Source organism: Electrona antarctica (assembly GCF_951216825.1).
Source record: "Electrona antarctica genome assembly, contig: scaffold_203, whole genome shotgun sequence".
NCBI classification, from domain to species: domain Eukaryota; kingdom Metazoa; phylum Chordata; class Actinopteri; order Myctophiformes; family Myctophidae; genus Electrona; species Electrona antarctica.
In genome coordinates this window covers 103,146-117,500 of record NW_027636945.1, presented here as the reverse complement: position 1 = coordinate 117,500, position 14,355 = coordinate 103,146, and the positions used below count along the sequence as shown (strand labels likewise).

The 14,355-nt window shown below is 42.2% G+C and overlaps 1 protein-coding gene across 1 annotated transcript; it reads right to left on the bottom strand.

Moving 5' to 3' along the window:
* Nucleotides 1–2,729: 2,729 nt before the first annotated feature.
* Nucleotides 2,730–8,747, bottom strand: LOC306919611 (tripartite motif-containing protein 16-like; the record flags this gene model as incomplete). Its single annotated transcript, XM_079532369.1, has 7 exons — nt 2,730–3,751; nt 3,906–3,965; nt 5,256–5,415; nt 6,357–6,470; nt 6,846–6,941; nt 7,711–8,088; nt 8,733–8,747. The coding sequence occupies 7 exons, from the start codon at nt 8,745–8,747 to the stop codon at nt 3,231–3,233; spliced, it is 1,344 nt and encodes a 447-aa protein (XP_079388495.1). The 3' UTR covers nt 2,730–3,230.
* Between the last annotated feature and the right edge of the window lie 5,608 nt (nt 8,748–14,355).

Genomic DNA, 14,355 nt, shown 5'->3' with positions numbered 1-14,355 from the left:
TATAAGGAGCATGTCTTGAGTGTGCAGGGTTTGATGAGGTCACATCAACATATGGAATGTCAGAAGAGGTCAGCTCCATACAGCATATGGAAATCTAAGGGTGGTAGCGGGGACATTCTCTTGAGTGTACAGGGTTTGATGAGGGCCCAGGTAGGGCCGGGCCTTCATTTTCGGGCCTGATGAGAACTCTAGTTTTCGCCGGCTGCACTAATAACTTTGGGGCAGACCCGTCTAGAGTTTAAATGGACAGGTATAAGTCAAAAGGGAGACATCGAAGAGGAAGGATGGATGAAGGATCAACATATTATGGAATGTCAGAAGAGGTCAGCTCCATATATGGAGATCTAAGGGTTTGAGGTTTTTAGGTGAGACGTAGAGTTGCTGGCCAATATTGATGACATCAGGGATCTCCATATATGGGCTTAATATTGATGACATGCATGAGTGATTGACATATCACTCAGTCACTTAGGCACATAGGCATTTAGCAGTGCCGGCCCCCTAGGTGCGTTCCTGGGGGTCTGGATGTTCCGGGGACCCCCACACAGAGTTGCACCACTCACTTCACATGGGTGTGATTTTCAATAACGTGTGGTTGTCTCAAAATCCCAAGTCACACCTGGACCAGTTTGACTTGAGAACACTTGACTTAATTTTCTGTGAAAGAAAACCTTTATGCAGAGAACTCTCGCTTCTCATGAATTATGTTTAGTGTTAATATACTTGACTTATGTTCATCCCTCGACTTTCTTTTCTTTATAATACTCCTGTGCAGTAGGCACTCAACTGGTCATTGGTCTGTTTGGCCGCTAGAGGGCAGTGTATACCCATATAATGGTCCAAGTGTACTGGCGTGATGTAACATGGATAATACTTGGCAGAATAGAAGTCTTGTTTGTAATACAGCTATTATATTAGCTGATAGAGAAGTATAGTGGCTCAATTCAAGTCAGCTATGTAAACAATAATCAATAGATGGATGATACTACAAATATTATGTAAAGCTACCAACTGTCATTAAGACATGTGAATCCCTTGACTCCTTCAAAACCGCTCTCAAAGGGCACCTACGGACGGCTGCAATTCGAAACTGGCCCCTGTAAAATCTCAACCCCCCCCACCCCTTTTCCCCCTCACTGTACAGCATATGTTTTTTCCCCTATTAACCTCCTTTATGATGATTTCCTGGTTTTGGCTATATAGTCACGTGTATATTTGTTCGTCTCTAAATGTTATGATGAATTGAACATGGTGGAGCCTCTTGTAAACAAGTGTAATGCTTTATGGTGTCGTCCACTTACAGTTAAGATTTTATATTGAGTTGTGCTTGAAATGTACTGTAATTCTGCAAACTGTTAGTAAATACTTCAATCAATCAATCAAAAAAAGCATTGTGTTTTCTTTCTATTTGGAAAGAGTGGAAATGAAAGCCTACAGCCATCGTTGCCAACAGCAGAACCTTTGGTGAGCCAGCCCATTAATAAATGCCTTCTCAACCACATTCCACTATTTGAAAAATAGCAGCTCTACAAGCTCGTAGCGCCACCGAGTGTCGCGCTACGAGCTTTTAGAGCTGCTATTTTTCAATAGCTAAAGTATAACATAATGCCTTAAAACACCAAAAGGGGTTCCCGTCCTGAATGGGTTAATAACAGTCTGCACTGTTTCAACAGACACTCGGTCGAGTCAGACATATTTTTATGGCTCCCTTTAGTTTGTGTTTCCTATACATTTAGTTTATTAATTATTATTACTTAAATTGTATTTTCAAAAGCTAAAATATTCATGAACTAATGAAGAAATAAATGCAAAATCTAAGAAATCCCTTCAACTAGAAAACGAATGTTTAAGAAGTAGTGAAAATAGCCGATCTACAAGCTCACAACGTGGCGCAAAGCGACGCGTTGTGATCTTGTAGATCTTGTAGATCTAATTTCCCTTTTGGGTCTCGTCCTGAAAGGTTTGGGAACCACTGTGAGCTACAGCAGTGGTTCCCAAAGTGGGGTCCGGGGACCCCCAGGGGTCCTTGAGGGAGATCCAGGGGGTCCCCAGCTAAATGATAGCTGGGAACCAAATGGACCCTTATGGGTCTGGAACTCTGAGAGTGTACAAATGGAACCAAATGGACCCTTATGGGTCTGGAACTCTGAGAGTGTACAAATGGAACCAAATGGACCCTTATGGGTCTGGAACTCTGAGAGTGTACAAATGGAACCAAATGGACCCTTATGGGTCTGGAACTCTGAGAGTGTACAAATGGAACCAAATGGACCCTTATGGGTCTGGAACTCTGAGAGTGTACAAATGGAACCAAATGGACCCTTATGGGTCTGGAACTCTGAGAGTGTACAAATGGAACCAAATGGACCCTTATGGGTCTGGAACTCTGAGAGTGTACAAATGGAACCAAATGGACCCCTATATGGGTCTGGAGTGTACAAATGGAGTGTACAAATGGAACCAAATGGACCCGCTCTCTGAGTTAAATTGACATTAATTTTACAATATAAATTGGGGGTCACAGAGATAGAAATGCCTTTGGGCGGGAACCCTTTTGGTAGATCTTCTATTGAAAAATAGCAGATCTACAAGCTCATAGCGCGGCACCGAGTGCCGCGCTACGAGCTTGTAGATCTGCTATTTTTGAAAAATCTCCAAAAACAAACAAACATTGTTCACCTTGTTAAATTATATTTTCATAAGCGACAAAATCAATAGTTTTTGATTAACTCTTTAATTCAATTTAGACATTGAGGAGTAATTACACCTGAGGACCACTGAAATCACCAGCTGCAGCCCACCACATTAATCACATTTGAACTGGAGACCCCACAAACGTTACTTACTTTTACTGCACTACAATTATTTGAAAACTTGAATTACTACTAGTTACTTTGTAGATTTAGATTATTATTACAAACCATACATTAACCACTTCAGCCCTACTGTATATACATTTGAATATATCCGATCTACAAGCTCACAATGAGGCATAAAAGGCTCCACAGCCTGACAGAGGGCTCTGTAGTAACATGAACAAGATAACAGACATACTGAATAACGATTGATCTGCAAAGAAATGCAATGAGCAGAACACAATCAATGGGTTGATTGATCATGATGGTGACACATCATTCTAACACATGCTTCATCTAGAAGGGAACAACTACAATCTAAATGAAGAAAACAAAGTGTTCAACTGAATATCCTCATCAGTATTCTTAACATGTCTACCATGTCTTACACAGCTCTGCTGTATCTCCATAGTCACAGGCCCAAAGCCCTATCCCTGGATAGAGAGGTTGTGTGAACGTGGTTTGAACTGTGTGGAGGAGGGTCATTGTGTCAGAAACACTGTAGAAGGACAGAGTGCCTGCCTTGTGGTCCAGATACACCCCGACTCTGGAGGAGACAGGCCCTGACACTTTAGTGTCAACACTGTTGTGTCTGAACCAGCAGCCGGTACTATGGCACCTTAAAGACCAGGATTTATCATCGGATCCAAACACGGCTCGTCTGTTGGTGTCTTTATAACAGACTGCTATATGAGCCTCTCTAACAGTCCTCTCTACTTCCCAGTAACGACGTTCAGACAGACCCTCTGTACACAACACCTGACTGTACTCATCAAATCTCTCTGCATTATCAGGGTAAGGTTGTTGTGGTGGTGTTACAGTCACCTTCCTCTTCTCCTCTGACAGGGAGAGATATCTGTTTATTGTGTTCATGTCCAGAGACAGAGGACAGGAATCTGTGAGAACACACGACAAAAGAAAATCCAAACCTCATGAACCTCATTGTGTTTAGAGTTAATATTCTCTCAGATCAAACTCATTAGACTGAGCTTCAAATAACATTTCAGGTTGAAACGTCAACGTTCAGAAACAACACCAACATGGACTCACATTGTAAGAAGTCCTTTCTGGTCTGAGGCTCGGCTGGATCATCAACATCAACTGCACACACTGGAGACACAAGAAAACAGTAAACGTCATCATTCTGAAGGATGGATTCAACTGAAGGTCCAAAAAGTTAAAGCTATTATAGCTCGATAGTAATCATTGCTTTAGTACACAGAAAATACATTTTGAGGTGGTTTACAACTTTCAACCAATCAGGAGAGAGAACTCCTGAAGATCATTAAATAACAAAAATATAATAATAACAATAATAATAATAATAATAATAATAATAGATGGTGCATTTATATAATGTACTGGGTGATATGAAACACAGGTAACACAGCACAGTCCCGCTCCTGCGAGGACACCAGGAAATAATTCCCCATTCATTTTCCCCATAGACGTTTCAAAAAGTATTTATTTAACCCATTTAGGCCTGACGTCGAAATTTAAAAAATGTCTTCAAAATCCTGACAGTTTTCTGAAAAACCTTATGTTTCTGTATCAGTGGTGCTCAATATTTCATGTCAAGAACCCCACGTAATATGCCTCCGCCCCCCCCATCTGAAAATATGTTCTTCCAGGGACCCCACAGAAGCAAAGATATGAGTTAAAATGTTCACTCTGTAAGTCTGTAACAATATATTAAAAGATTTGAGGCACAATTTCACAAATTTTCAAAAATAGCAGACCTACAAGTTCATAGCGCGGCACTCGGTGCCACGCTATGAGCTTGAAGATCTGCTATTTTTCCATAGTTAAAACACCAAAAAGGGTTCCCACCCCAAAATGGGTTAAAGACCTTTAAAGCCTCAGACAAAGCCAACAGCCCAGTTGACAAATCATGACAATAAACACATTTTTTGGGCGGAACAGAACATTAGAAAGACGAAAAAAGGGCAGGGTACAACACTTTATTTGTTGTTTTTCTTCTTTCTAATTATTTGTTCGTCCCAAAAATATGTGTTTATTGTCATGATTTGTCAACTTGGCTGTTAGCTTTGTACGAGGCTTTTAAGGTTTTTAAATAAATACTTTTTTAAATGTCTATGGGGAAAATGAATGGGGAACTATTTATGCGACGCTCTATAGACATACTTCCACCTTTATACAATCCATTCAACCCTTAGAAATGTACTGTACAGTAGAGGGTGCTTAGAAACACTATGAACCCATTTAAATCTCATCTCTCCTTTGAGTAATATTCTTGCTTAATTCTTATTTTACTGTCCAATCTGACAGACAGCCTACTGTGTACCATCGGTCTGTTTCTAGTTCAAACATCTCCAGTTGCCTTCTGGCTTCATCCATCCATGTTTACTATGAAAAACAATAAACACTTTTAAATCTCACCTCGGTTTGATATCTGTGGCCAAGTTGTCGTCAGGAGGTTGTCTAGTTGGTCTCTCAGAGCAGACATGACATCAGTCACATCTGTGAAGGACCTCAGAGGACAGACGACCACACTGGGTGAGACTGGAGATCCAGTGGAACTGGAGAGAGACTGGAAACTCTGGAGAGAGACAAGCAGAGAGACCAGTAAACCACTTTAGACAGGGATGATCAATGATGATCAATAGATCAGTGCATTGATCACAATATTGTAGAGTTGAGCTGAGCTTGTTGTTCAACCAGTTACTTAATGTACGGATTGCACGCACACACACACGCACGCACGCACGCACGCACGCACGCACGCACGCACGCACGCACAATAGTGGAAATAAGCTCACATGCTGATCATTTAGCAACTAAATGGAAAATAAAAGATGCAAGACTGGCTCAGATGCAATTTCTCATGTTTATTTGAGAACGCCGACACGTTTCGGCAGAGCCTTCTTCAGAGCAGACTAAAACGTGATGAAGAAGACTCTGCCGAAACGCGTCAGCGTTCTCAAATAAACATGAGAAATTGCATCAGTCTTGCATCTTTTATTTTGGGGTGCTGGTTTTTCCATTTAGTTGGTTTATGAGTTATAAGTTATTTTAAAACTGAGCTCCCACTGCCTTAAACAAAGGACAGTCTCCAGAGGAAGCACACCTGTTTTTTCTTTCTTTATGCTGATCATTTAGGTCTGCTAGTTTTGGAAAATAGTTTTTTTCAAAATGGAAACAATTATGCACTTATTGTGATTCTCATACATAAGAATAGTAATTAACAATATAATTTGACAAAAATTACATTTATGTTCTAATCTACGAACAACAATTGCTCAAAATTGCAATTATTTCATATAATTCTACAATGCTAACATATAAAAATTTAAATGTCAATTACTGTATACTAGAACTATATTATTATTAGTAACCACCAGCATGAATAATGTAATGTTATGCCATGTCATGTAATCTACTATAATGTAATAAATTACATTACAACGTAATGTAATGGGATGAAATATGAAGCCGATTTGTTCTTTCAAAACCAAAGTGTCAATAAGCCACGTGTGGAACCTGAATGAATGTGATGATGTCCTCAGTGTTGGACAGCTCCTCCAGCTCAGCATGTCTCCTCTCCAGCTGATCCAGGGTCTGTTCCTGCTGTCTCAGGAGAGCCGCAGTCGCAGTCTTAGCACGCACGCACGCACACACACACGCACGCACGCACGCACACACGCACACACGCACGCACACACACACACGCACGCACGCACGCACATACACACACACACACGCACACACACACACGCACACGCACACACACACTACGTTGGATGTTTTGAAGTTCATATCATGTCACTTGGTGCCGCAATATGAGCTTGTAGATCTGCTATTTTTGAAACAATCTTGAAAATGTCTGTAAATCTTTGAATATATTTGTAAAGCAAGCTTCTGGAGGTCCCTGGAACAAAATACTTTGAAATGGGGGTCCGATCAGCGGATATAATGTAATAAATCTCATTTTAGGGTCCTTGACATTAAAGAGTTTTGAGAACCACTCACGTTCAGGGCCTCCAAGATCTGTCTCAGGTCTTTCAGCTCCTTCTTTTTCTCCTGGATCTTCTGCTGGACTTCCTCCTGACTTGTCACCAGCTGTTTCTGCAAGAAGCAGGAAGAGAGACAGTTTGGTTGGAAACATTGTGGACTTTTTCATGTCGGGACACCAATTCTATCCAATCAGGAGAGAGGGAACTCATACAGGATACAGGGTAAAACGGGGTGCGTACGCTTTTCCGACATGTCAATAGTCTGACATGCGGAAAATGACCGGATTAAGGTTGGCGAACATGCGCTGCTCCGTGCTTGCAGATATGGTTAGGTTAGGGTTTGAGGTAGGTTGTCGTTGTCGGACCAATGACTATTAATTGTGTAACCTCTCCAAAATACACTTTTGAAGGTCAAGATTAATGGACGTGAAATATGATTCTGTTTTTTAATTGGGTCCAAAATTAGTGTACTTCATCCTATAATTAAAACCGGGAAAGCATCTGTGCCATTTTAGATTTCATAACATACATCTTTTAGAAAACTCTGTTTTAGAACAGTGGTTTGGAACAAGTTGTTCTCAAGCAGATCTACAAGCTCACAGTGCGTCGCTTTGTGCCCTGCTGCGAGCTTGTTAATCTGCTACTTTAACATTTCTAAAAATATTTTATTTTGATTTACTTTCTTCTTTTCTGGGGGTCCCTGGCCCAAAACATTTTCAGATGGGGGTCCGTGGCGAAATATATCTGAATTTGGGAGTCGTTGGCACGGAAAAGTTTGAGAACTAACTACTGACACAGATATTAAGACTATATTTAGTCTTGCTTCCATCTTTAAAACATGATCCATCTTATGATTTGTCTTCAAGTGATGGTGGTGCTACCTGTTTCTCTGCCTTCTCTGCAGCAGCTGACACCGTGTCATGGCCCTTGTGTTCATCCATGGTGCACAGATAGCAGATAGCCTGTTGGTCTGTGCGACAGAACACCTCCATCAGCTTGTTATGACTGGAGCACATCTTCTCCTGCAGTTTGTCGGTGGCTGGGACCAGCTTGTGCTTCTTCAACACAGGAACATTGTAGTGAGGCTGGAGGTGAGTCTCACAGCAAGAGGCCAGACATGTCAGACAAGACATGAGAGCTTTGCGACGTCTGGCTCCGGTGCAGAAATCACAGGCCACGTCTGCTGGACCGGCGTACAGCGGAGCAGCGGAGGCAGCAGGAGACTGCTGAGCTGCTGTACTGCTCAGCTTCATCACCAGCTGGAAGTAAAGAGAAGGAGAGCTCACTCACTGAGGAGGAATACAACACAGCCATTTTGAGCTTCATGGTGATAAACGCATTGTAACATTATCTTATTTATTTTATTTGGCTTTTCTGCCTTTATTGATAGTATCAAGTCAACATAGACATGAAAGAGGGAGAGAGAGAAGGGGAGAGACACGCAGCAAAGATCGTCATGAATGGGACTCAAACACGCAACACACTGTCAGGCCAGAGCCTACATTATGTGTGGCATGCGCCTGCACCACTTGGCCAGCAGGCACCCACATTGTCTTAACATCTAATTATCTTTTTCTGAACTTTGCATTTCATAAAGTTAGAGTTGCCTTGTTAAAAATGTAGCCTACAATGTAAGCATTTAGCAGACATTCTTAACCACTAGGGCTAGAACTTGCCTAAAATGAATGACAACCAAGAATAGGGGCACTTAGGGTGTTGTTGAGAGATTTCGATAGACAGGAACAGCCAGGTATACGGACTCAAAGAACTCAGTTCTAAACGGTAGATCAGGTTAGCTTAGTAGAGTTTATTGAAAAGCAATTACAGAGGATGAAGAGATGCAGCCTCCGGTCGCACTACCAAAAAGGAGCCCTGAGCTCTGTTTTTCTCAGAGCTTTTATACCATTCTGAACCACATCTTGCCTTGAACTTCACCGAAACCCTTACAACTTTATTAATAAATTGTATCCACTGTTCTTGGTCATTTGTTGGTCATTTTCCATTCTTTTGTGACCGTTATTTTCATATCTGGCAACCTTGTGGTTGCACGATGGCTAGGAAAAAAACATGTCTCATTTTGCCCATCTGGCTCTGGGCTTTGTCCCAAACACTTCTCTATTTTATACATATTTATTGTTCCGCTGCTCCCAGTTTTGATGAGCTGTGTTTTTTAATAATCTGTGCACTTCTTGAGAATGTATGCTTGTGGCCTCAAACTCATTTGGTTGTAGACAGATGAGTGACAGAATAAAGTACTAGAATACCATCAAACCTTATACCTAGCATCTGTTTAAACCAGTGGTTCTCAAATGAATATGCATTTGTCCACAGACTCCCCTCCCATCTGAAAATATGTTGTGCCACAGTGCCAGGGACACAATATTGCATATCGTGTTTGATGCATTGTGAGCTTGTAGATCTGCAATGTTCAAATAGCTGATGTATACTGTAGGTTTACAGTGGTTAAACAGACTGTGATGCTCTATAAACTATTTTTTATGGACCCCCTTTAACTTTTAATTTATACTTTGTCTCAACATTATTATGTATTACATCCCATTATAAGAGTATATTGTTAGCAGAGAGAGGGAGACAGAGTAATGGATGGATATAGAGAGACAGAGAGAGGAGATAGAGACCTATTGGGAGGGACAGACAAACAAACAGACAGACAGACAGACAGACAGACAGACAGACAGACAGACAGACAGACAGACAGACAGACAGACAGACAGACAGACAGACAGACAGACAGACAGACAGACAGACAGACAGACAGACAGACAGACAGACAGATGAATAGAACTAGAGAGCAGGAAGCAGCAGATGACCATCTTCCTCTGCTGTAGTCACATGGTTTACAGTAAAATCTCAGTCATATCTGATCCTTCATTCTTATCTCACTGTTTTACAAGGAGCTATATGGTCACACACACACACACGCACGCACGCACGCACACGCGCACGCACGCACGCACGCATTAACCATTTATGTATGTCACAAAGCAGGGCATAAGCATTTTAGGAGCAGTAAAGGGCCTTGAGCAAGACTTTGAACTCCTAATTTGTCCCGTTGTGCAGGTTGGTGCCTTGCATGGTTTCCCCTGTCATCGGTGTGTGAATGTGTGTGTGAATTAGTGAATGTAATGCACAATCTATGTAAAGCACCTTGGATAAAGGCTCTATATAAATGCACCATTTACCATTTATTCACACTCCAGTTTTAGGTGATAAGGTGACCACCCAAACGGTGGTCACCTTATCACCTAAAAGTGGAGTATGAACAGGCCTTAACCCGTTAAGACCTGGAACGCATCTGTGTCACCTTAGCTTTAAAACCACTTTAACCATTCTCTTATACTTTAGCTATTGATAAATAGCAGATATACAAGCTCATAGCGTAGCACTGAGTGCCACGCTACGAGCTTCTAGATCTAGATTGTTGTATATTGTGAAAATGTGGCGCAAATCCTTGAAAATATATTCTTTCACAGTGAACATTTTTTAACTCATATCTTTGCTTCAATCCAATTACCTATGTAGGCTGGGTGCCGGATCAAAGACAATCACCTTGTCTTTGATACCACCTTTCTAAGTAAAGAATTATTGGGAGCTGAAATTGGTGTGCAGACTTTTTTATTCTAACCACTGATATAGAAACATAGGTTTTTGTTTTTGTTTTCAGAATGAAAATGATTCAGAAGAGATTTGCAGAATGAACGAACGGATTATACTTTAATTTAACGCATTCTGGGCGGGAACCCCTCTTGGTGTTAAGCATTATGTTACACTTTAGCTATTGAAAAATAGCAGACCTACAAGTTCGTAGTGCGGCACTCGGTGCCGCGCTATGAGCTTGTAGTTCTGCTTGTATTTTTGAAAAATCGTGAATATGTATTCTTTCAGAGCAAATGTTTTTAACTCAAATCTTTGCTGGGGTGTCACTGGAACAACATATTTTCAGATGGGGGTCGGCGGCCAAATACATGTAATTTTGGGGGAAATAGTTTGAGAACCACTGACATAGAAACATGGGGTTTTCAGAAAAAACATTTTTTTAAAGAATTTCTCAGGTCTAAATGGGTTAAGGTTACTGAAGGAGACATTCTGCCTGTGTGTCTTTGGCCTGTTGTGGGCGTTCACCTTGAGGGGAGGAGGGGTGTCGTAGCAATCAGCAGGTTGATAAGGGCAGGTGCAACAAGACACATTTTAATAAATGGAAACCAACCCAACAGCAGTTTGAAGTCTGGACAGTTGATTATTTGAAACGCGTCAGAAATGTGCCCAGCCGAGTGGAGAAAAGATTGTTTTAGTCTGTCTGCGACTACAGTTACATTCACCACATCATGGCACATGTCTTCATGATACAATAGACATGTCACTCAGCACTCTATGGGTAAAAGTAACAGTGTCTCCGGCATATATGGTGGCTGCCATTCATATACAAAGGTGCAAACTGTATGCCCAGGCAAACATTTTAATGAGGAAATGTCATAATTGCTCTTCAGATGTTAAGGTATCACTGTTTAAAGCTTTCTGTACACCGTTGTATACTGCTCACCTGTGGAGTAACTACAAGGTGAGTAGCATGCATAAACTTAAGGTTGCATATAATGATGCATTACGATTACTAGTGAGGGTACCAAGATGGCACAGTGCCAGTCAGCTGTTTGTGAACATGGGGGTTCCTACCTGTCAAGCCCTTCTAAGAAACTTAATGTACAAATGAATGTGTCGACTAGAGGAGTCTGACAACTGTGTCATCAGGTTGTTAACCAACCCTGTGAAGAGCTCTAATAGGTTCTCTTCAATGATTTGGAGACATTGGCGAAACTGCCTGTGAGCATATGCACTGTCTATATACTGTATGTATATATGTATATTTTAATTTTTCTATTTTTAATTTGTTTTATTATTTACTGTCTTTTGTTCCTCTGTATGTGATCTGGACCACGAGTCTGTAATAAAGATTGAATATATAATATAGCAGAGACAGCACAATACTTTGCCAGCCTTTTTGCCTCCTTTTGGGGCATCCCAAGTTCTTGAAACCCTCCAACAACCAGTCTGTGGGTATAATGTCCTAGTTGTTGAAACCCTCTAACAACCAGTCTGTGGGTATAATGTCCTAGTTGTTGAAACCCTCTAACAACCAGTCTGTGGGTATAATGTCCTAGTTGTTGAAACCCTCTACCAACCAGTCTGTGGGTATAATGTCCTAGTTGTTGAAACCCTCTACCAACCAGTCTGTGGGTATAATGTCCTAGTTGTTGAAACCCTCTAACAACCAGTCTGTGGGTATAATGTCCTAGTTGTTGAAACCCTCTAACAACCAGTCTGTGGGTATAATGTCCTAGGCTGCCAAATATTAAAAACAAATAGTCTGCACCTATTAGCCCAGCTCTGAGATGGTATGTAGGAGTAGTTGGTATTTAATGACCATATATGGTCATAAAGGCTTCCTCTAGGCTGGGGTCAAAGGTGCTGCTATCTCTAATACAGACACTTCTCTGGACTGGAAGATTGAACAGTGAGGTCACACCATCATTAGACAGTGTGTTGTGTTTTAGTGATTTGAACATGACATTACTTAATATGAGATTACTGTGTTAGTCCCAGACAATGTTGTGTGTATTGTATAGACGGATTTGTATACTTTGTGTCAACATTATTATGAATTATTACATCCCATTATAAGAGCATATAATTATAGTTTGCAGAGACAGACAGATTAATGGATGGATATAGACAGAGAGAGAGACCTATTGGGACAGACAGACAGACAGACAGACAGACAGACAGACAGACAGACAGACAGACAGACAGACAGACAGACAGACAGACAGACAGAGAGAGAGAGAGAGAGAGAGAGAGAGACTCAAAACAGTAAACAACCGTCTTCCTCTGCTGTGGTCACATGGTTTACAGTAAACTCAATGTAATAAATGTCAGAGTCATATCTGATCCTTCATTCTTATCACATTGTTTTGACAATGTGACACACACACACACACACACACACACACACACACACACACACACACACACACACACACACATACAGACAGACAGACAGACAGACAGACAGACAGACAGACAGACAGACAGACAGACAGACAGACAGACAGACAGACAGACAGACAGACAGACAGACAGACAGACAGACAGACAGACAGACAGACAGACGTTAACCATTTATTTATGTACACACAAAGGAGGGCATAAGCATTTTAGGAGCAGTAAAGGGCCTTGAGCAAGACTCTGAACTCCTAATTGCTACTGATGTGCAGATTGGTGCCTTGCATGGTTTCCTCTGCCATCGGTGTGTCAATGTGTGTGTGTGAATGGGTGAATGTAATGCACAATCTATGTAAAGGTGTGGTTGCCCTTGGCGCGGGGTGTGGTCAGCACCGGTTTGCTGCACCTGGCCGGCAGGTTTCGCACTTCCCTGTTGGCCGGGTGTGGCTCTCCCTCCAAGTGCTGGTGGTGGCTGCGTGCGGGGTGCCCCTCCGTGGACTTGTCTATAGCTGGAAGCCTGGAGGAGAGGGGCAGTGACTTGGCCAATCACTGCTGACCCGCCAACTAGAGAGTGTAGTGGTTAAGGGTTGAAACACTCTAAGAAGGTTGGAGACCACCTGATGACCTCTCCTCCAGGCCAAGGCATCCATTAGAAATCGATTATATTCGCATCTTTGATGTATTTACAAACACCATTTACCATTTTATTCATACTCCAGTTTTAGGTGATAAGGTGACCACCCAAACGGTGGTCACCTCATCACCTAAAAGTGGAGTATGAACAGGCCTTAAGGTTACTGAAGGAGACATTCTGCCTGTGTGTCTTTGGCCTGTTGTGGGCGTTCACCTTGAGGGGAGGAGGGGTGTCGTAGCAATGAGCAGGTTGATAAGGGCAGGTGCTTCAAGACACATTTTAATGAATGGGAAACCCACCCAGCAGCAGTTTGAAGTCTGTACGTGCCCGTCGCCGTCGGCCACCGGCCTACTTGGGAACAATGCAACTTGGGAACCTAATGATATACGTTGTCATAATGATCCAGTGTCCCACATGGAGATCTGTGTATGTGCCTGTGCCCACTGGCAGAGCCTGATTGGTTGAGCCTCAATTGGCTGAGGCAGAGGCTGGAAATTGCACAGGTGAAAGGAGTTGACCTCATTAGGCCCACTGGCAGAGCCTGGCCCAGGTGAAAGGAGTTGGGTCCGACAACTCGATACCGTGCACTGCACTCCCTGTGGGGGTGTGGAACGCGTGTGTCGAATGTGAAGTCGGTGGGTGAAACGGTTCTCGAGTTACGTGCATTACACACACACACAGACACAGACACAGACACAGACACAGACACAGACACAGACACACACACACACACACACACACACACACACACACACACATGCACACAGAGACGTGGCACATTTATAGTAGGATATAGTCATAAAAGCTTCCTCTAGGCTGGGGTCAAAGTTGCATGCAACAGTGAATCAGCGGTAGAGTGGCCGGTAGAACAGCC